Below are 23,451 nucleotides of genomic sequence, written 5' to 3'. Positions count from 1 at the left end.
ATTCTGTGAACAGAGCACCCAAAACCGGACACGTACTGGTGTTTAAGATAATTCAGGTGAATGTGACAAAGATTATCACAACAAAACTGCTTGAAACTTAATATTAATATTGTCACGGTATTATTTAATTACATTGTTTTTCTCCCTTCATGATTATTCACATGTGGAAATCAACTTTTTACGGAGTAATACCACCTTCTAATACTGCGGTCGGGATTTAACGATAGACTGTATATATGTATATTTATATAAAGCATAATGCTTTCTTTGTCGTGTACTCTGTTGTCCCTCACACATCCTCAGAGAGGTCAAAGGTCAGCAGCCCTGCAGCAGACAGATTCATTGTCATGCATCAGGACACAAATGTTTGCTGACGCAGAGGTTCTGCTTGAATACGGCTGAAATGAGTGTTTCTAAGATCCTAAGAGGGGGAGAGAGAGAAAAGGCCTGAGAGTGTGGGTGACATCAGTCTGGATGCAGTTTGTTCAGAGATTCAGATTAGGAATGCTGCATCTCAGAGGAAACTTCATTATTTTTCCTATTTTATCACAACCTGTATGTGAAAATGAAAATAAACATCGTTTTATATCGTATATATTTGCCTCCTGTGAGGTCACACGTGGATTACTGTGTGTTAAAAGTTTCTGGACCTGATCCTGGGCTGGTTTTTTAAAAGCTGCCTCATTGGCTGATGTGTAAGCCAAACTCTGTCCGTGCTGATGTATCATCACGCTCACACTGTGCCGAGTCTCAGGATGATTAACAGGATATATATGTCAGGGCTGTTTTTTCAGATGTTCCTTTAATCTTTTGCTCTTTTCCCTCAGTTACCGGTCACATGCCTCCAAGAACTATCGAAGTTAAACAGGGGAAAGAAATCCCTCTTTAGACGACCCGCTCCTAACCCGCAGAAATATGCGACTGTAGTACATTTCTTTGTTTTCAGGGATCACAAGCTAAAACGAGAAACAATGCAGCGTTCCACCTCGGGGGGTTTTGTGTGTTCGTAGTCTTCTTCATGCTGCTGCTTTTCAAACCGCGGTCCCACTTATTCTCTTACAAGACGTCGCTGTCAAGACTATCCCCAATGAGGCTTCGAGTGAAACAGCGGACACTTGGCAGCGGGATCGAGTGCATGTCTGCGTGAGTTTGTCTGTCATGGAGGGATATTACCACCAACCACCAGTCGAACGCTGGTAAATGCTGTCTGTCTGTCTGTCTGTCTGTCTGTCTGTCTGTCTGTCTGTCTGTCTGTCTGTCTGTCTGTCTGTCTGTCTCTCTCTCGCTCCTCTGACCTCCAGGAGGAAAGAGGCTCTCTGGAGCCGAGGTTTGCCCAGGGATGAGTGCACGCTCCTGGGTGTGAGATGAGCGATGGCAGGGCCTGCTCCTGGTTCCTGTGTATGTGTGTGTGTCTGTCTGTCTGTCTGTCTGCCTGCCTGTCTGTCTGTCTGTCTGTCTCTCTCTCTCTCATTAGGCTCCTCTGACCTCCAGGAGGAAAGAGGCTCTCTGGAGCCGAGGTTTGCCCAGGGATAAGTGCACGCTCCTGGGTGTGAGATGAGCGATGGCAGGGCCTGCTCCTGAGATGAGCGATGGCAGGGCCTGCTCCTGGTTCCTGTGTATGTGTGTGTCTGTCTGTCTGAACTGTGTCGTTTCCTGTCCTGTCTGCAGTGGCTTGAGGAGCAGGTAATGGGTTAGTTCAGGGCCTCACGTGTTAAGAGGAGGTCCAATATCAGGTACATCAAACAATCCGTCTGCATCTGGATCTGGATGGGGGTGTTGGGGGGGGGTTTGTCTTTCAACTCGCACCACGGAGTGGGAAATACCTCTGAGCGCTCGTCTGAGCCGAGACGTTTACACAGCTGCGGCCGGTTATGAAAATGAATTACGATGATTATTTTTTGTTTTATTCTGTTTTATTCGCAGCACACGGTAAGATCATAAAGCAGATTCTCTTTCAGAAAACTACTGAAATCTTTCAATGAACGAGGGAGAGGTAATGGATTCGTCGTCTGCGCCAAAAAAACTTCGGATTTCAATCCAGACTTTTTTCTTTTTTCCTTACGAAGATTGATGTGAGTGTTTTTTTTTTCGTGCGTCTGTTTGCTTATTACTGGTATGCATGCTGTTTATGGAAGTGCATGAGTGTATCTGTGTGTGTCTGTGTGTGTGTGTGTGTCTTGTTTGTATGCTTTTATCCACTTACTGCTTCTAAAGTGTCCTTTGGGGACAAAAGAGAATTACTTCACTGTCTGCTGCATTTAATAACTCCCCACAAGTGTGTGTGTGTGTGTGTGTGTGTGTGTGTGTGTGTGTGTGAGGGTATTTGCATGTTTGCGTCTGTTCCATTCAGTAACCTTGGTCTTACTGGCTCTACTGTAAGACTATAAAACATTATGATACTGTAGGAATGTCTCAAACTACAGGGGTTTGGAGCTTTAACTCCCCTCATACTACCCTTTATTTGACCATCTAACGTACATGTTAGGACAGATTTCTTTGCTTTCTGTGTGGAAAAATAAGCTTTATGGGACTTTTATTCATAATAAAGGATCCTTGTGGCTTTATCCCTATCAAACAAAATCTTTTTATTGCCGCATAATCTCTATCAGATTGCTCTGTGGCTGTGACACAATCACAGTGCACTCTTGGTGAAATGGAAAATTATCTCGTCACACACCAGATTAAAAAAATTAAAAAATATCTGAACACAAACAGCTGCGCAGTGACTTTCTCTAAATACTGTGATTCTCAAACAGGAGTCCAGGGACACTCAAGGGTCCATGGGGGGTCCTTGAAAAGCCTTGAAAATAGTTTTAAATCTATAATGATTTATAGGTTTTGGATCTAACAAATCTATAACTCGTATATATATCCTGCCAGTCAAGCATGCATTATGGGTATTCTGTGAGTGTGAGATGGTGCAAATATTTTGAATACATGTCTGATATCTTTCCAATACTTTTCTTCCACACATGAGGGGATCCTCGGTATATTCCCTGCCTTGTAAAGTGTCCTTGGCTGCAAAATAAAGAACCTCTGCTGTAAAATACAGTTATAATGATGTCTGACATCCAAAAATATCTAATCAAAGAATAAAGACCAGTACGGATTTGAGCCCAGCTTTTGATGTTCTACGGCAGCAAAGGTCCAGATTTTAAATTAATTATGAAATATCAGATTCATCCTGCAGCAAACTGTCTTCTTTAAGTTTACTCATGAGTTTTATGAAGAGTGAATATAAATGAGGAAATATTATCAATGATAAGAAAGTTAGAATGTTTCAGTATCAGCAGGAGGCCACATACTGCAGGTATAGATTAACTGATGATGTTTGTATGAGTCATGTACTTGTTGTAAAATACAACAGAGTGGAATAAATATAAAAGAAATAAAAACAAAATGATCCAAAGTCTTCTTCTCTTAATAACATAAACAAACAAAATAAAGTTTCTGATCGTATAAAAAAGTGTGAAGAAGCTTTTCAAAATAAAGTAACGAGGGACGGATTCACACCAGTCCATAGTCGACGTCGTCCAATTACAACCATGCAGCTCAAGCGGTTACCCTGTGATGGGTTTACCAGACTCTTGGCCGGACTCTCACAGGCACAAAGAATAGGTTGTAGGTTTTTTTGTTTGTTTTTTTTACACCTAAGAAGATTTTGGGATTAATCGTAATGAAACAGATGTCCTTAAAGTTCACACAAAGGCCACCCGAGTTCATTTTTGTTCAATATTTAGGTGTAAGGTTGGAAAGAAAAAGCAATTAGTCAGCTCAGTGTGAGTGTGAACCTGAGGCCCCTCGTGAGGCGAGAGTAACTGATATCTGGTGTTTAATCGGAGATCTTCAAGATGGGTTGAAAACATCTTGCAGTACTTTGATCGCTGAGTTTGATTGATTGATTCTTGACTCTGAAAAGTGGCTTAATGGCTCGGCGTCTGGACTGTAGCCTTCTCAGTGTCAGCTCGTAACGTTAGAGATCCCAGATCCCAATCACTGTCAGAATCTGACCAATTACTCCTCAACAAAAGTGCTGCCTGTGCACCAGATGTCACTGGAACTCCTTTTGACAAAGAAACCAACAAATGAAAGATTTCTATGAAGACCATCATCATGTCAAATATGTCATGAAGATGACATTATACGTTTATTTCCAAGTAAGACTTTGATTTGTTTAGCAGATGATTTAAATTCTAGCAGTCCATTCCCTGTCACGGAAGAATAAATAGACTTTCAGTATTAGACTCTCTGCTCTTCACCCCGCTGGTCTCCGAGGGAGGATGAAACAAACTCTGAAACAATCTCTGATGTGATTTACAATGCGAGGACAAACAGCAGGGACTTCACTTAAATGCAAACATCAGCTCATCATTAAGATTTCATGTAGCGCCGTCAAAAAACTGCAAGAAAATATGCGTGCTCATCTCAGCGACTAGAATAATGCAGAAATGATGTCTGTCACTCGACTGTGTGTGTGTGTGTGTGTGTGTGTGTGTGTGTTTTCTGGACGTACCCGCCTTCAAAGATCTTGATGCGGGTCGGTTCGGTGGCCGGCTGTTTGGCTGAGACCTCCTTCTCCACTTGCTCCTCCTTCGAACGGTCCCACGACACCACTCCCTTCATCTTCCTCCCGAAATTACTGACATCAACTGGCATCAGCTCTGGCTTCAACTACGAGAAGATAAATAACAGCAGTCACACTTAAAACACTTTTTTTGTGTGTTAACGCTGTTTTAAACTTGTATTTTACATCCATACCTGATCAAACCTCAGCTTCCAGGCCACAGATGACACCAGTTTTCCAGAGCTGGGTGGCGACATGGCGGCATGTGTGTACATGGAATCAGTGTTTATCCTCTGCTTGGACCTGAGCAGGGCCAGAGCCGCCTTCGTGCTGAGGTTCAGAGGATTGGGGTTGTATGAGCTCACACACCATGCATTGTAGACAGAGCTACGCAAGGCAGCTTGGGTGCTGTTGGGTTTGGTGTAGTTCAGGAAACACCAGCTGACTCTGCTCATGGTTCGCAGGCTGGGGAACTGGAAAAACTGCTGGACGTCAGCCACATCCGTGAGTAGCAGGGTCTGGCCCACCGCTCCGGATAATCCTGCACTTTGGTTGGCGGCTAGCTGAACCAGCATGCTCACAGGGATTTTACTGGATGCAGACTGCTTTGTGTTGTCACTGTCTTCTTCGTCGTTGGAGGACACCATGGACTGGGGGCTGGAGTTGCGCTCTGGGACTGACTCATCCACATCAAGCTCTTCTGGGGAATCCCGGCCACCTGATACCGGGGAGCGGTCAGTGACAATCTGGAGAGGAGGGGTGAAACTTTCAGCCCGGGGTACATCAGGGAGGTGAGGGGCAGATGAACGGACAGGAATGGCAATCTTGGTGGCAACAGGGAAGTCGCTTAGTGGAGGAGACGAGGCCATTCTTTCAGAATCATCCATGGAGCCTTCACTCTTAAGACGGGGTCGCTGACCTCTGCTCTGCCCTTTCTCAGGCTTGCTGCTGCTCTCAGTTCCACTCAGCTCCACCGCACTCATCTCCTTAACGATCTGTCCATACATCCTCTCCTCTTTCACTCTTTTCTGCTGCTTAGTCTCAATGAAAAGCTCCAGAGAGCTGGCGGGGGAAAGCATGCGTTTGCTGCCTCCGATGCCAGATCCTGAGGCGTCTGTGGTGGATATGGTGCCTGACGTTAGTGACAATGGGATCCCTGTGTTCAGGCGTTGCTCTGGCAGTGAATCTGGAACCTTCCAGAGTGGGTAGCGCGCTGCTGCACCATCGGTCTGTCCCAGAAAGTGTGATAGGTTGAAGCCTGCCCCGCTCATGCCTCCTCCAATACCTCCAGGTGGTTTGCTGACACTTGCAACACCAACAGAGGGAGACATGTTGCTGTTGTCAGCAACACCTGGCCTGGCTGAACCTAGCCCTTGTGCCCCACTGCCATGAGTAGCTATCAGCTGGCTAACACTGGTGTACATAACACTACCAAATGTTGGCACGTGTGTTTGGATCCGTACAGGAACCAGCATACCGGGCATAGAGGCCTGGGAGCCCAGGTTCTGGGTGGCAAAGACAGGTTGGATTTGCTGCAGAAGCATTGGGGTGGTGGTGGAGCTGGGCAGGGAGTGTTTGGACGGGACAAAGTTTTGCTGTTGTTGCTGGGACAGGGGAGAGTTGCGAGATGAGAAAGAGGCAGGGTACATCTGAGAGTTCGGATTTTCTGATTTCCCATCGTGCGGCTGTTGATCGTGGATTTGCTGCACGGAGTGGAGCGGTTGTTGCTTGTGGTGCGGGTGTCCAGGCAGGTTCCCTGGTGATCTGATGTGGAGTTTTTGGAGCTGCTGCTGGGCCTGGAGGGTCAGCTGCTGTCTGGGTGTCTGACCGGCCTCCTGATTCCAAAACAGACCCGGTTGCTGGAAAGAAAGGAAGGGGGGCCCACTCTGGTACTGCTGGATTACTTCCTTGTTCATAACCTCGTGACCTGGATGTTCTCCTTCAGATGATGAGCCTTGGGTCTGCAGGCGATGCTGCTGGGACCTAAATAATATAAAAAAGTTCATGAATTTGCATTTCGTATTGTCACACTTAAATAAGAATGGCTATTTTAGTCATAGAGAAACCCAGACTTTATTACCTGCTATAGAGAGGTTCGTCCTGCAGGCTGTCCTCACTGATACTCTGCTGGAGGATGTGCTGGTGGTGTTGGTGTTGGTGAGGTCCTACACCTGAGCATAAAACATAAAAATGTTAATTTTGTGCTAGATTTTGTATTAGTTCATTAAAGAAAGACGTATCATGATCAGGTGCAATTTCAATAAAAGGTTTAAGTGCTGAAATCCAAGGCTCACCACCAATGCTACCGCCAATTCTTTTGGATCTGCAGGCTAGATCGCTGCCGCTATGGGGGGATCCTGTTGGGCCAGGCCATGCCCCATGTTCCAAACTCTCCTGTTTGATTGACATCTCAGAGAGCCCTGGTTCCTGGGTGACCGCCTCTGGATAAACACTCAGTGAAGCCTGTTCGAAGTAGAGTTGGTCAGTCAATGTAATGTTGATATAGTCAAAGGAAATTTCAACAGCTGTAAGGCTTGTCTAAATGACCAACTATAACTCCCAGTCCTATCCCACCTGTCGAACTAGATATCCACGCCGGCGTTCCTTCATTGCAGAGGCACTGGAGTATATCTCCCCCTGTCTAGAGGAGGACAAGCTTCCATAGTCGAAGGATTTGCTTCGCATCTCAGGCAACTCTGTAGGCAGCGTGCACGGTGCCTGCTCCGATGATGACCTCCTCATCTCCCTTTGCTGGTGGTGGCTGGAGTGACCACTGCCAGGCACCGTCAGGAACTCCGACTGTTTAGGTCCACCACAAGATGCCAATGAGTCATCCTGGTTCAAAACAACAAAGAAATTTGTTCAAAAAGTTGGCTCAAGAACCACCATACTTTATAGTATTAAATGTATAATATGGTACCTGTTTGGTGGGCGAGCCAGACTTGAGGCCTTCATCTCGGTCAAAGGACATGGAGAAGGAAGAGGAGTGGGACAGGTTGCTCTCCTGACTGGGGCTGCGAGAAAGGCTAGTGCAGGTCGATTCAAAGCTTGATTCGCCAGATGAGTGCTCCATATCAGCCAGGCGCAACCTCTTCTTCTTGGGTGGGAGCTTTTCCGATGGCATCTGGGAGAGTGTGTCACTCCTCTGTGGCAGCTGGAACTCCTCCACGTGTTGTTGCTGCTTCTCCGGTTCCTTGGTCATTGCAGCTTCCGTGTCTTGCTCAGGCTTGTCCGGCTCCTCCGTCACCCTGATCTCAGGAACTTGGATGTTGGGTTGTCGGACTAGTTTGTGTGGGATGTGATAAGGCTGGCCGGGTGAGGCTGCTGCTGATGAAGATGAGAGGGAGGCCAGGTCACTGTCACTTTGCAGCTGCTGCTCCATGCTCTCTGTCCTCAGTAGGGCAGATTCAGGACTCAGAGCATCTTCAAAGATCTCTGTGTCCGACTGTTCAGAGTACTGGCTAGATGGAGCTTTATCTGAGGGATGATATCCTAGCTGCTCAAAGGACTCTGACTTCTCAAAGGAATTTGGCCGGCTGAGGGAGTTGGTGTGCTGGATGACTGAGATGACATTCCCGACTGCCTTCCTGCCCTCAGAGTCAGGAAACAGTGCAATGTCCTCAGAGCACATGCTGGCACAGGTATCAAAGCTGTCAGACTGGCTATGAGCGCTATGAAGAGAGCCCTTTCCTGTTGGGGTGGCTCTCGACCCATCAAGACTACTTTGTTTAAACTCATAATCCCCTATCATCTCCACTGAACCACTACAGCTACTGTCGCAGTGTCCAGGACTGTCTTCCTCATCCCCAACACTCTTCTCTTTCCTCCTTTTTCTTGTGGCTATTTCTGACATGCTAACTTTAGTACCGTAAGGGCTATAGGCAATATGCTCTGGGACTCCTGGGCTGCGCTCCCCCATCTTCATACCCATAGATGAAGCTACATTCTTGGGCATGTGTCCATAGCCCTCAGCCTCTCCTACATGGGCTTCATTGGCTGAATGTTCGAATGCAGCTTGTCTTCTGAGTCTCCGAGGTGGGTAAAACACATCATCTGACGTCATCATCTCATCGAAGGAGTGGCTGCCTCGTATCCCTGGTGGGACACTAAGGTTAGGAGGTGAGGATGTTGGCATTGAGTTACTCCTAATAAGGGGTCCAGAATCTGACGGAGGCTCCAGAAGCCCTGTACTGCTTTGACAGGGTCCTGTTGGATACTGCTTAGGATCTCCAGAGACTCCTACATCCCCTCTGAAACAGATATGATCCTCAGCTATCTTCCCCATGTCCAGAATAGCACCTGATTGCTTTAAGCTGGCCAGGCTGCTGGGATCTGCCCCTGCCATTGCCACTGTTATAGACTGTCTGGATCTGGAGTTGGGTCGGTAGTACCAAGTCCGACCAAACATAATCTCTTCGTACGTCTTGACATTAGTATTCGGAGGGCTGATCTGCTGTTCTGCACTCTCAGAGCGTGAAAAGTAGCCAGAGTCTGTGCTGCCTTTGCTGTGAGGACTAAGGAGGTTCAAGGACTGGGACATGGCAGGGTCAGAGTCCTGGCCCTTTTTCTCATTTAGCCTCAGGGCCAAACGTTGTTTGATGGTGGGGGACTCATCCAGCGAATGTGCCCTTCCGCCAACCTGCGATGCCAACATGTGGTGGGATCCCTTTATGTCCTGAAATGGTGGGCATTCCATCCCCGTGGAGGGGACTCCCCCAGGTTTGGGGACAATAAGGATAGGCACTTTCATCGACCCCATGGGCAGCTCTTCAGCTGAGTCTGCATATGCTGGTTCCACACCACCTACAACAAAGCATGGTGCATGATAGAGCAAAGGATTGAGTATAATTTAGAGCAAAGACGAGTTCTAAAGAAAAATACACATTTATCATTTATCTTTTAGGTTTTTATAGACAGAGATCTTTGGAAAATTACCTGTATTCTTGTCAGCTTCAAAGGAGATCTGTGGGATAGGGCTGTCTTTGTCCGTCAGCATGGTGGAGCCATCCACTCCTTCCTCATCTGTGTCGGTACTCTGCTCTCCATCCGAATGGACCTCAGCCTCGCCCACTGGGGATGCCTGGTCCATGTCCCCACTGCGAGCCACAGCTAGCTCTGAAAATGGTACGAGTCCAGCCTTGATGGCATGAGCATGGGACTTGCGATGCTTGTAAAGGTTGCTCTTGGTTTTGAAAGAAAAGCCACAGGGTACACAAGGATATGGCCTCTCTCCGGTATGTGAGCGGATGTGCTTCTTCAGGACGCTGGGCTTGGCGCAAGCTCGGCCACAGTAGTGACAGATGTACTTACCAGGCTTTTTCGGCTTCTGCTCTTTTTTGCTGTAGCCCTCCTCTCCAGGCTCAGGGCCTGATTGAGAATATTGTCCGAAAGAGCTTGGTAAACTAGGAGATTTCTGGCGAGGAAACCTCCCTGCCCCAGCCCCATGAGGATGAGTGTGCCCCGGGTGTCCTACAGGGTACAGATCATCCGAGGGCAACTGGCCAGCAAAAGGCCAGGCGTGAGGCTCTAGACCTGGCTGAGGTTTGGCTCCTGAGAGGAAGCGCTCAGTTTGGGGGTGCTGAGGGTACGGCTGACCCAGCTGGTAGGAGTATCCCCTTTGGAACCCCTGCGCAAAGGGCCCTTGGGGGTCTTGAGATGGTGGGCCTCCTATGGCCCCAACTGCAGAGGGTCCAGATAGCAGCTTTCCAGAATTCCCTGTAAATGCGTACTTCTGCTGGGGTGCTGATCCCCCGGTGGCACCACATGGCAAACTCTCACGATGTTTTGCCTCTGGGTCAGCAAAAGTGCTTCGTTTGGTGGTTGCAGAGGGCTCGGATGCCCACTTTCGTTGCAGAGGCGTCTTCTCCTTCAATGGTTCCTTACTAGAGCATTTCTGCCCAGCGGCAGCTAATTCACGGGCCTCCATTTTCGTGAAACTCTTCTGTGGGTTAGAAGAGGTTAGGAGACGGGGGGGGGGATGGGGGGGGAGTTGGGAGGTTCTGGAGGGTTACAAGGTCCCAAAACTACCAGGCATGATAGCTGAACCTTTGAGGGCTGCCGACAAGTTCACAGAAGCAGGAAGTACCCGTCCATTGCTGAAATAGACTGATTGTGAAGCCGGGCTGGAAACAGGAATTAGGAAGTGGAAATAAAAGGGGAGCAGAAATGTTTCTCTACTTTTGCCATTTTGTAAACACGTGCGTTGTTTTTCTGTCCAGTTCATCTAAAGGCAGAAGAATCCTTGAGTGATCTGGAGAGGACACGTACAAAAAAGAAGAAACATGTTTGGAGCACATTTTAAGCCAGCAGTGTGTTTGTTAACGCGAGCAAATCAAGGTCATCAACATACTGAATATTTTCAAAGGGTAAATACTAACTTTTCTTTGGGGGAAAGTGCTTGTAGATCCTCTTTCTGTAGCTTCAAAAGTCATCCAGTTCTCTCAACAAAAGACCTGCGGCAAAACAAAAGATCTAATTAGTATTGTAATCCAAAATGATCCATTAATACAAACCAAAGCTCACTGTTGGCACAGATGATAGTTTCACCTACAGCCTGACAGCTCTCTCTTACCCTGTGTTGGTTTTGTGTTGAAACCTTGAAGTCATTGACAGTAAGATGTAACATTTTGGCGACTAAGAGCGACACAAAACCGTTGTTGTACAGAGCAGTTGTCAAGTACATGCCTGATGTGCTAAAGTAAATGTCAATGATTGCTCAGTTAGTTTCTTCACACTGCAATCCATCTGTGCTTTTTGCCTTCTCCACCCCTTCCTCCTCCTCCCTCCCTCCTGTCCTCCCTCCTCCTTCCACTCAATGAGTCACCGATGCAATGCAAACCCACGCTGTTCCTAAAAAGACACAAAGGCTTATAAATAGCGCTGTGGAAGTGACGTCGGAGTGTCATAATGTGTGTAGGCGTCCAAAAAGGCCAAGTCGAAAGAGCAGCCATCAGCGCTAGCACCTTTCCTTCCTCTCTGGGCTGTCATAGTTTGATCTAACTTGGTATGTACTCGTTCACAAAGCAAACAAGGCAACACACACACACAGATACAGATACAGTACTAGGAGGCATTGCAACTGCACTGCAAACACTGCAGTAGACACTGTGTATATGTGTGTGTTTCCGTTGTTTAACGTTTCTTAACCACACCAACACCTGACAGAAGAAGAAGCACAGAGCCGCATAGCACACACACACACACACACACACACACACACACACACACGCACACACACACACACGCACACACACGCACATACACACACATGAACGCCTGCTGAAGTTGCAGTTTTGCTTTGTATTTTCTCATCTCAGGGTTTAAACAACCTCCCCCGCACACTGATTGCGACACATTCACATCTATACACACACACACACACACACACACACACACACATTGTGGCCTTGGTGCTGGTAAGCAGGGCTCAATGACGTGTGTGTCTGGGGGCCCAACGTGAGATCTATAAATAGCACTTGAGGAAAACATGCTGTATTCTTAGCAGCAGGAATGTTAACTTTGGGCTACCTTGTGTTTTTCACATGCAGGCCCCCCTATGCACACACACACACACACACACACACACACACACACACACACACACACACACACACACACAAACACAGACCAGAAACATAAGCTCAGACCTGGGTCATATTTTAATGTTTTCCATGGTGTTAAGAGTGGAAGAATGCTGTCTGAAACCCAAAGGACTGACTCTTCTATTAGAAACAATGGGTATCCAGTTTGGGCAGCATCAACCCAAGAAGATGCTCAATGGTTGGTCGATAGCTCGTATGACTCGGAGATAACGTTAGTACTAATGATACTGTTTGTGTGGCAATCTTCCCTTCAGGGTGAAACATCATCAGTATCGTGGCGTCATGGCTTATGTGTCATATAACACCTGTAACACGCATTGAATGTAAACCGAAGAGGAAGTTAAGGTACAGTAGCTGGAACATACGAAGGCAGGGAGCAGATTAGTGTTCAGAATGAGGCCGAGGTAAATTAAGACGGGATTAAGGTCACGTTTAGTGTTACAACATGTTAGTTTTTATGACTTAAACTGTTTCACCTTTACCCACAGGAACAAATGTCACACCCGGGAGATAAACCCAAAAAACACATCAACATCCTCGGTATGTCGAGATCTGATCCAGATTGCTGTAACAAGAAGATTTTAGTTTTTGGTTTCTCTTGGTTTTTCCGAGACCATGAAGCTTTGGTGACCTCTGGCGGAGTTTGGACCCCCCCCCCAGGTTGGGAACCATTGGGGAACCCAACCCAAGGGACACCCAACGTCAGGTTGGGAACCAACACAAAACATCCCATCCGGAAGTTCTCAAAATTCAAACACTTAATCCATAATAACCCAGCAGCGAGTTTGACCTTAAAGCATGCTGATTTTTTCAGCCTTCTCCGATTCAAACCCTGGACTTCCGGAGCAAGGACCGAGCCTTCGCACATGGGGCGGCTGCTCTACCAACTGAGCTAAGCGCCGCCCCATGCTGATTATTCTTATTCAAACTCCAGTTTAACCTTATGTAAGGTGACTGCTTTTGTAATGAAAGTGTTGAATGGTCGCAGTCTGCAGAGTGAGTGGGAGCATGTAGTGAATGGCTTACATAAAGCTTTATTCATACATGCACCGACACAACCTGCCCCAGTTCCTGTGCGTAGGAGAGACATAGCTATTGGTGTGTGTGTGTGTGTGTGTGTGTGTGTGTGTGTGTGTGTATGAGCGTGGGAAGTGTGCGTACCAGTTGTGTGTGTGTGTTTGTGTTTGTGTGTAGGCTGGCAAAGGGCATGACGAGACACCCGAGTTGTAGGTAGGTCAGAACAAGGCGCATACAGAGGCTACACTCAGAGGTAAAAATAGTAAGGTGCGCACACTCAAACACTCGCACAAAGTGATTTATCAGAATGCTTTAAATAACCAGAGTTACTTAACATAAAGGAGCAGAGATCAGCTCAGCTTTCATAGACATGGAAATAGATCTGGGTGATGTTTTATACCCACTGCATGCTTTTCTTAGAATATCACATCTGATCTAAGTTTTTGTGTTGATGTGTGGGCAGAATTCAGTGAGATCCGAGCACTGTAACGTGTCCTGAGTTATCCAATCACAAGCAGACTGTTCTAAACAATGACGCGGTCGCATAGAAACAATAACGAGGAGCTGCGATCCGACCGCTCAAACCAAACATGGGGGTTTTCAGGAGTATTAGGGGCTTCGGAGCCTATGCAGATACATGCCCAAGCCCCATGCCATAGCTGGAGTGTGCCTCCTTAATAAAGTCTTTCTGTTCCGTGTCTCTGTATCACAAAGAATCTGAACCGGATTATTGTGCAGTATATGATTAAACCAACAGGACATCCCTCTTGTGTTGTGGCGATGCTATCTACGGTCGCGATCCAGCATAGAACTATAAATCAGAAGCTGTCGGGATCTACAGGGGGATTGCCGTTAACCCTTTGCGTCAAGTAAAAACCCAACTTTACTCTGAGAAATGCAAACAAAAGTTAATAAAAGATAAATAAAAGAAGCCAAAGACCTCAAATGTTTGGCACAATACAAGCAGCTGTACGAGAACTCGAAGCCAAGATGAAATACCATCAAAAACTGACGAAATGCACTGTTTGCTGATCGCGTTCTCATGTCTTACATCTTGAAATCGTTCTTTGATAAAACATACCTGACACAAAAACTATGTTAGTTAGGAACTATATGATCAAAGAGTAAGTAGACAGATTACAGATTATCTAAAGTGCAGCAAACACACAGAAAGGACTTGACTTTTAGTTTGTTGGGCAGTAAAATCTTCTTCAGACTCAGCTGGATCAACTTTGTGTGGTTTGTCCTATCGTGGTCTTTCTGAAACGATATCTCCACCGTGTCTCAGTAACCCACATTTATTTATTTTTTTCGGACCTCCCCCCGCTCGACTAGACAGATGTTCAGCAGCGAAACCTCGTAAACGAGTCGATACCCAATGAGAGATTCAGGAGAACTGAGGTGCATGCAGGTATGTACACGCACATACTAACACATACTCCACAAACCCCCGGGAGGTATGAAGGCTGTGTGGGCACTAACCGTGCAGTAAGAACAGAAGGCTGAGTGTGTGTGTGTGTGTGTGTGTGTGTGTGTGTGTGGTTCTCTGTGAAGTGTGTGGGAAGCTGTTCAATCCTGAGGGCCTCTCTCTCTCTCTCTCTCTCTCTCTCTCTCTCTCTCTTTCACTTCACTCCATCCGGCTTCATTGGAATGACAGTCAGGAATAATGTTGCCAAAACGAGATAATAGATCAACATTTGTGCAAATCCCCGACCCCCCCCCTCCCCGCTTCCCTCCTTGTATCATTATCAGCATGTGTGTGTGTGTGTGTTTGAGTGTGTGTTTCAGTTCGGGGTTTGCGATGCATTCATCCCTCTCGTGTGCGGACACACACACACACATGCACACATGCACACACACACACCAATAATCCCTCTCCTACAGTGTCTTGTTCAGATATTCAGCAGATAAGCCTCTCATTTACTTTTACTGAAAGACCCAGACGAGGGCAGAGCTGGCTTCTGGTATAACTGTGTGTATGTGTGTGTGTGTGTGTGTGTGTGTGTGTGTGTGTTTGTGTGGGAGCTAGTTATTCTTAAATTGGCCCACCAGGGTGCCACATACCAACTGGAATGGTTGAAATTCCTGTGACACAAAAACAGGGAGGAAATATCTTTGCTTGTGTGTGTGTGTGTGTGTGTGTGTGTGTGTGTGTGTGTGTTTGTCTGTGACCTGTCTGTCACCCTTTTGCATATGCAGCATAATATATTTCTATTCATAAAAACATAAGCAGAACACAAATAAACAACGGGTCAGCTGCGTGGGATTAATGTTTCATATTTGATACTGTAGACGGGGAAAACGATACAGGAAACAAAGAGAGAGAGAGAGAGAGAGCAGGAAAGATTGATACAGGGGAAAAATGAGGACATAAATAAGGAGACGGTGCGGTGAAAGGAGGGGAGGACACGAGGGAATAGAGCAGGGAACACTGCATGAAGCCGAAAAGGTAAATAATGCAGCGGAAGGACATACAGGAGGAAATAAGGAACAACAACACGAGCCAGGAAACAATTAAAGCCAGGAGAGGAAATGAAAATAAGAGAAAATACATCACAGAGAAGGGAACAAGTGTACAAGAAGAGAGAGCAAGGGTGCAGAGGACAGAACAAAGGACGGAGAAGAGGGAACAATGAAAAAGAAAGTTGTGATATCGGTGAAGGAACGGCACCATGGGAAGAGATAACAGGAGCAAAAGAAAGAGAAACAATATAAAACTAACAAGAGCTGAACAAGACGAGGTCAAGTACGAGAACACAGAGCCGAGGAAGGGTACAGATGAGGGAGTAAAGGGGACGGCATAAAAAAAGGAGAAGGCAGCAGATAAATTCAGGAGAGAGAACAAGGAGGTTAAAAGCAGAGCAAGGAGAGAATAAAAAAAAAACAAAAGAACAGGAGGAAGAATACAAATGAGGGGACAAGGAAACAACAGAGGAGAGGCGAAAAACAAAGGTGAGAAAGAAAAAAGATGGAGAGGTTAAGAAAGAAGGGTGCAAATGAGGGAACGAGGGCACAACAAAGAGAGCTGGACCGGGCAGAGATCAGGAAACAGAGAACAAACAGAGGGCACAACAGAGTAAGAATAAAGGACTCAGGTGAGGGAACGAGGAGACTAACAGGGAGGAGACGACCACACAAAAACCCAAGAAGGGATACAAGGATACAAATTAGGAATCAAGCAACAAGAAGGAGACTAAAAACAGGAACGAGATGAGGAAACAAAGAACAACCAAATGGAACAAGAGCACAACAGAGTAGCGATAAAGGACTCAGGTGAGGGAATAAGGATGCAGGAACAGGAAAGAGATGAGGAAACAAAAAAGATACAACTCTGTACAGACTTGGGATACAAGGATACAAGGACACAAATTAGGAATCAAGTAACAAGAAAGAGACAAAAACAGGAACGAGATGAGGAAGACCAAAGGAAGGATATAAGGATGCAACAAAGGGACTAAAACAGTAATGATGTGAGGAAACAAAAAACAACCAAATGGAACAAGGACAGGACAGAGTAAGGATAAAGGAAAGGGATTAAGGACTCAGGAGAGTGAATGAGGAAACTAAAAGAGGAATAAGACGAGGAAACAAAGACCAAAGGAAGGATACAAAGTAGGGAACAAGACCACAACAGAGTAGCGATAAAGGACTTAGGTGAGGGAATAAGGATGCAGGAACAGGAAAGAGGATAGAAGGATGCAACAAAGGGACTAAAACAACCAAATGGAACAAGGGCAGGACAGAGTAAGGATAAAGAAAAGGGATTAAGGACTCAGGAGAGTGAATGAGGAAACTAAAAGAGGAATAAGACGAGGAAACAAAGACCAAAGGAAGGTTACAAAGTAGGGAACAAGAGCACAACAGAGTAGCGATAAAGGACTCAGGTGAGGGAATAAGGATGCAGGAAAAGAGACTTGGAGTGTACAGAGACGAGGAAACAAAGAACGAACAAAGGAGACAAGGACACAACCGAGCAGACAGAGACAACAGAGGGAATAAGGACGCAGGAGAGTGAACGAGGAGACGACAACAGGAATAAGATTAGGAAACAAAGACCTTAAGGAGGCCTGAGGAGTCAGGTGAGGTATCAGTGTGTCTCGAAATGGGACTTAGCCGCTGAGGATGAGAGCCGTGCCAGCTGATATCAGGTTACTGCTCCACACACACACACACACACACACACACACACAGACACACACAAATATACCAAATGCATGTATGCGTGGATTATACACACACAAAGGCCGGGTTCGTATTTCTGAGTGGTAGGCGAAGTGTTCTGGTACTTTGGGTGGTCAGACGCTGTGTAAATTATTTAAACATGTTACTAATGGTTTCCATTCAGTGATTAACCACTTTGTACAGCCAGAGAGGAGGAGGAGGAGGAGGGCGAGGCGAGGGGGCGATGGAGGGCAGCTGGCACTCTGTTTGTTTTTTGGCTCTGCTCTGTTTGGCCTCAACTGGACCGAAACCACACACACACACACACACACACACACACACACACACACACACACACACACACACACACATCCATTAAAACACTACCTTTGTTTTACCTGGAGGGAGACAGAAGTTACTGGAACAATAAGCTGGACTGAAGAGGGTGTGTGTGTGTTTAAGTGTGCACTGGGAGTCGGTCCATCTACTGGCAGAATAACTGTCCTCCATCCATCTCTGGATGTAAGTTAATGGTAATTCAGATCTCTTCACCTGATCTCATCCCGGCCGAGGATTTTAGATCGTCTGTTGTCCTTCATGTAGCGAAGTGGAAATTAAAAGGATAGTTATCAATAGTCAGTGTGTTACCTGCAGTAGACGGCATAACAGCAGAGCTATGCACTGGTGTGGACAGGGTCAGGTTCACCTCAAAGAATCAGTATCCAATAAAGTGTGTTTAGGATATTTAGGATAGAACTTCTGTATCAGAGTCTCACAGTGCCGTGCTCTGTGTTATGCAGCCGATCAGCTGTTTGGATCAGAGCGTGCGGCATGTTTTGAAATCTTTCGAGATGTGAAGTTTGATTTCAGTCTGATCTGGCTTATGTGTAGGAATATTAAAGTTCTGCAGTCAGTGCCAAAGACAGGCTGGGTGTTGTGTCAGCAACGTAAAGCAGTGAAAATATTCCAAATTTAGAATATTTCAACCTTTTCTTTTTTAGGTGGCTAAAAAAGTTTTTTTTCTGCTGACCCTGCAGCTGCAGCAGCTCTGCATCTGAGCCTGCTCCTCCAAACCGGGGGCGCGCTGACCATCGTCTACTGTCCACATGACTGACGGTCAGCACCTCATACAACCCCACTTCAGAATACCCGAACTCTCCCGTTAAATCTTTCACGGCTCCTGTCCGTCACGTACCTGCAAATAAAACTTTTATTAAACTTTTAATTGCCAAAAAACTAAAATCTGTCCCTGATCTTAACCGCAACATAGCTGCGATTTTTTAAAACAGAAAAAATGTTTAAATTAAATACAGCACACACACACACACACACACACACACACACACACACACACACACACACACACACTTGACATTTTTGATGCAATTTTTCTGCTTTTGTCCCAACAAAACTCTCAAACTAAACCTGTTTGAAGCGGCAGCGACAGCAGGTCTGCACACATTCAATACGTCATTGATTTATGGATATATTGATTGAATTTTTATATACAGATATTTCAGACAAGTGACATATTGATAAAATAATAAAATAAAAACCGTAAAAATACACTTAAATCAACAAATAAAACTAGAAAAGTGAACACAATCTGGATTCTATAGTTTGACAGGATTATTATAATCTTATTATAATCCTGAACAACAACAGTGTGTGTGTGTGTGTGTGTGTGCGCAAACCGCAGGCAGGCCGACCACAGGTCGCTGCGAAGTTAAATTTAAAACATTTTAAGACCGTCCCGGTGCCAGTCCAAATAAAATTTCAGGCCAATTTCAGCCCCCCGCCAGCAGCTTTATAAATAAAAATACACTTGCTCAGCAGTTATATCACAATACCTGCTTTCTTACATCAGGCCAGGTAAAAGTTTTATGCAACTTTGTGTTGATAATTAAAAAGTCATGCTGGCTAACATCGCTCTCACTTTCTATTGTACAGCACCTACCGTCCCCTTTCAGCAAAGCCGAGGGCCGGCAGCAGGAGGCTGCTGTTTAACCAGGAAGCTCCCAGCATGACATGTGTGCAAGAAGATTTCTGCAGGACGGGAACTCATGTGGATTTACCCACCGATTCAGCTTCTGCGAGGAGGGATGACGAGATGCCTCTCAAACCAAACGCTTTTACATTTAACGTGATAAACTGCAGTAATTTAATTTATTTAATTTATGTGCCGCGTTCTCCGTTCCCGTTTCCCTTCATCTCGTCTCCTCTGCTTCTATTTCTGTTACTCACTTCCTACATTTCCCAGAGAGCTTTTTGATAACCTCCTGAGCTGGTTGCTGTCACCTCTGGGTTACATGTGTAGGTGGACAGAGAGAGCTCTTCCAGTCAGAATAGAGAGATGCTTTCTCGTAACCCGTCCTGTCTTTTTTTTTTTTTACTGGAGCTGCATTGAATTCTGGTCTATTTTCTGCACTTGTGGGTGCAAAAAATCAGCCTCTCGTCCTCTTTTACGATGGATTTTTTCCCTTCCTTCCTTCCTGTGAGAGTTTTGAACTGCATTGCAAGAAGGCTCGCTCCAGAGCAGTGAAGCTCGAGCTATATTCTCTCTGCACCGACGTTCAAGTTCGGCTAATTATCTGGAAGAAGGACGTCTCCAGATTTAGGACTAAAATCCAACTTTAAATTAATTTTAGGAGTTGTAGGACAGAACCAAACTGAAGACGATTCTGTCAGGTGCCAATGTTGGACCTCACTCTTTAAAATAAAACCTCAAAATCCTCCATGACAAACCGCCTCCCAAGGACTCTGTTGCACTGTTGAAAGCTCCTCTCCTTCATTTGATACTTTTGCATCAGACAAAAATCCATTTAGGCTCCGAATATTGTTTTTATCAAGGTAATGCACCAGAATTTTAACATTGTTAAAGATTCCTTGGTTTTGGCACCGTGACGAGAAAGATGCCAAAATTTGCAAGATGCTTTGAAGACGCAACGTTGTCACCAAGCTAAAGCACAGTTAAAGTAAAGGCTCCATTATATCAGCATTTGAAATCAGTTAAATTCATGGAATTTGATGACTACTGTCCCGCTTTCTTGTGTCAAGCTCATTGTGTTGGCAGGGCGAGCACAGCACATCGTCATCATCATCAAGGAGGGTGGAGGGTGGAGAATGCTGGCAGGGAGTGGCACCAGAATTGGAGCTGGGAAAGCGTGCAATGGGACTGGGTTCAGCAGCTTCCCAGTGAACGCAACCAGACTGAGACCAAACACTGCCAGCGAGGCCAAATCGACAACAGGGAATGTGGTACTACGGCGATTTGCAGCAGCTCCGACCTCCAGGGACGACAGAAACATGGACTGACTTCAGATGGGGAAGCTGTAGGGGCAGAAGGAAGCACATGGGCCATCTTATAGAGTCCAAGTGAGGGGGTCTTTGGCCTGGGTTGGGCTCCTTGGTCAGCTGACAACCCCTCCACTGTCAACCAGTTGTCTACTGAGGTTGACCAGCCTCCAAAGCAGCAGGAGTGGGGGGGGCGTTACAGCTGCTACATCCAATTTCTGCTTTGCCGAGTTGTCGCTTTGGCGAGTAGTCACTCGGCAACAAGCTTCCTGCACAAGATGATTCCACCGTGCCATGTTTTATTGAGCAGGCACTAAGAAATAAACAAATAACTGATAAGCCCACAAGATTCATCACGAGTGGCTGCTTCTAGCGTTACAGCGTCGTGTTCGAGGGCTCGAGTTTCACTCGAAACATCCAAGCGCGGATCGACGATTGGCCACAGAAGCAGAACTCGAAATAGATCCATTTCTGAAATAAAAATATCATCACCTAAAACTCATTATTTCATGTCTCTGGAGTCTGCGCGCTCTGCGCATAGAGAGCGTCATTACTTTGTCATCCAAGGGATTAGATTGCCGACTGTTCGTGTCGAAAGCAACCGTGTTTTGTTTTAATTTGGCGCCGTCAATCATCCGTTAAGCCGAGGCGTCGCTGCGAATCCGGACGTCTGAGCGAGAACAAGGAAGGAGGCAACGACAGAAAGAAGAAGGCCCCTCCTGAAATTAAATCCAAGAGAGATGAATCAAAATGAACTTAATCTGAACTGCCACACACACACACACTTGAGCAGACAGCTAGTAGACAGTGATTTACAGCAGGTAGGAAGTCAATTATGCTACTGGATATTTCTGTCAGAAAAAATATGTGTGTGTCTGTGTGTGTATCTGTGTGTGTGTGTGCATGCCCTGAATAGAGTATGTGTGTGGGAGGTGGCAGCACAGGCAGCTTTGCTGAGACAGGATGAGGGTGTGTGTGTGTGTGTGTGTGTGTGTGTGTGTGGGAGGAGGAAGTTCTTGGTGAGCCAAGGTTACAGTGCTGCTGCTGCTGCTGCTGCTGAATCGCTGTTATAAAAGCCTCGGTTACACAACGGAAATACTCCAAACTTATCGCTGCTCTGTGACGGAGAGGGGAAGAATCAAACTTTATGATCTATCGCTTCACATTCACCGGGACACTATTTCTGTTTTAAATTGAAATCCAATGAAAGTTTTCAGGGTAGAACCGGATCTCAAGGTGACGGTTCCTAAAGTTCCTCGACGATCTCAGTGCAGAAACTCCGCGACCCGGAAATCATGGAGAAAGTTTACGAAAATTTAAAATGAGTTCTTGTTATTGTGCATCGCAGCCGACACATTAAATCATCAACAGCTTCATGCACAAATGCAAACACTGTCCCCTCCAGGCTTCCGTAGGTGATCTGTGTTTTAACAAGCTACGAGGTGAACTGAAGCCAACGATGAAGTACCAAAAACTGCAGTTCCTCTAACGTCCACTTGAGGCTGGCTCCAGAAGTGAGTCAGTCTCCATAAGTCCCCATGTTCAAATGTCCAACTTCACAGCAGAAATAAACATGTTTACAGCCTGGTACAAAAAACAGTTTTGGTCTCTGTAGCTAATTTCCCCGTTCATGACAACTGTACTGAGGGTGAATTTATATACAACTCACCTGTTCACATTATGTTAAGACTTAAAGTTATGCAGGATTAAGAGCGTGGACGCTCTGATTGACTTTATTTGAGCAACCAGGCGTCACTCAGCCCGCTGATGATCGACGTCTTTGCAGATTTTTAGGATTCTTAGACAGGACTATCAAAACGGCGATGGTCAGAGTCTCCACGTTCAACGGCTCTTTGGAAACCTACAGGTGACATCACGGATACGAGGTCGGTGCTTTGTACAGTCGACGGTTTGCAGGAGTGAAATGTTGCGTGACAGAGAAAGAATCAAGAGTCTCCAGATGACTGTTTGCTTTCTTAAATTCCCAGATGAGCTCAAGTTTAAACAACATTTTTAACGCAATGTTCCACATTCCCACAGATTCATATTTCTCTTCACACTAAAATGCAAATGCTGTCCCCTTCGGGCTTCCGTAGGTGATCTGTGGGTTTGACTGTGGTTTCTCGAGAGAGGAAAGACCGAGACGACCAACTCAAACATCAACTCAACCAAAAAGAGTATACAATGGAGGGTGGAGACGCAGTTTAATTAGTCAATAAAAATTTGTCTGGAAAAACAAGCAAAAATCAGATAAAGGAGAAAATATGTTTTTTTGGAAAAAAGATAGTGTTTCTGACTCTGGGATGAACTCGGAGAAAAGCCTGCAGGGTTTAGAGACTGAACACAGGATGAGACTTTGTGTCTTTCTTTCATTGTTGGTTTTTTAACTGGCCAGTAGAGTAAATAAAGTTTTTAAAAAACAGTCCAGAAACCACTGAAATATGAAATATGAGTTTAACCCCAAATGTGTGTGTGTCTGTCTCCACGGCATGTATTATGTAATGATCGCTGAATGATTTTCATACACTCACTGCATGAGTGTATCAAGTCTTGAGAGGTGAGGTCACTGCCTGTTCTGTTTCAGCGCGGTCCAATGTACACAACTGATGTGGATGTATGTGTTTGACTGTGTGTGTGTGTGTGCTTTATGTCTCATACACAAGAAGGTTTCTACCATAATAGTCCTGGAAAAGAACCTTCACCATCCCGTCAAATCACCATGAAATGGTGTTTTCTCTGCCTCTCACGGTAGTTTTATTTTGAAAAACGTTTGCTCTGTTCAGTGACCGGATAGAAAATGTCCACAATTACAAG

General features: G+C 45.8%; 1 protein-coding gene across 3 annotated transcripts in view; it reads right to left on the bottom strand.

The window, feature by feature from the left end:
• Positions 1-23,451, bottom strand: part of hivep2a (HIVEP zinc finger 2a) — a 106,586-nt gene that overhangs the window by 9,553 nt on the left and 73,582 nt on the right. For 2 of the 3 annotated variants that reach the window (XM_010745328.3, XM_019259143.2), the window contains 8 exons: positions 10,942-11,016; positions 9,500-10,814; positions 7,485-9,367; positions 7,139-7,399; positions 6,859-7,027; positions 6,645-6,735; positions 4,759-6,547; positions 4,514-4,671 (listed from right to left, as the gene is read on the bottom strand). In XM_010745328.3, the coding sequence (XP_010743630.2) occupies positions 4,514-4,671; positions 4,759-6,547; positions 6,645-6,735; positions 6,859-7,027; positions 7,139-7,399; positions 7,485-9,367; positions 9,500-10,490 (5,342 nt within the window). In that variant the 5' untranslated portion in view covers positions 10,491-10,814; positions 10,942-11,016. Of the gene's footprint in view, positions 1-4,513; positions 4,672-4,758; positions 6,548-6,644; positions 6,736-6,858; positions 7,028-7,138; positions 7,400-7,484; positions 9,368-9,499; positions 10,815-10,941; positions 11,017-11,135; positions 11,155-23,451 lie in introns of those variants that run through there. The other variant, XM_027284106.1, reaches the window with a different exon arrangement.

Source organism: Larimichthys crocea, chromosome XI (assembly GCF_000972845.2).
Source record: "Larimichthys crocea isolate SSNF chromosome XI, L_crocea_2.0, whole genome shotgun sequence".
NCBI classification, from domain to species: Eukaryota; Metazoa; Chordata; class Actinopteri; family Sciaenidae; genus Larimichthys; species Larimichthys crocea.
The sequence above is the reverse complement of the archived record's forward strand: the minus strand, read 5'-3'. Positions and strand labels throughout refer to the sequence as shown.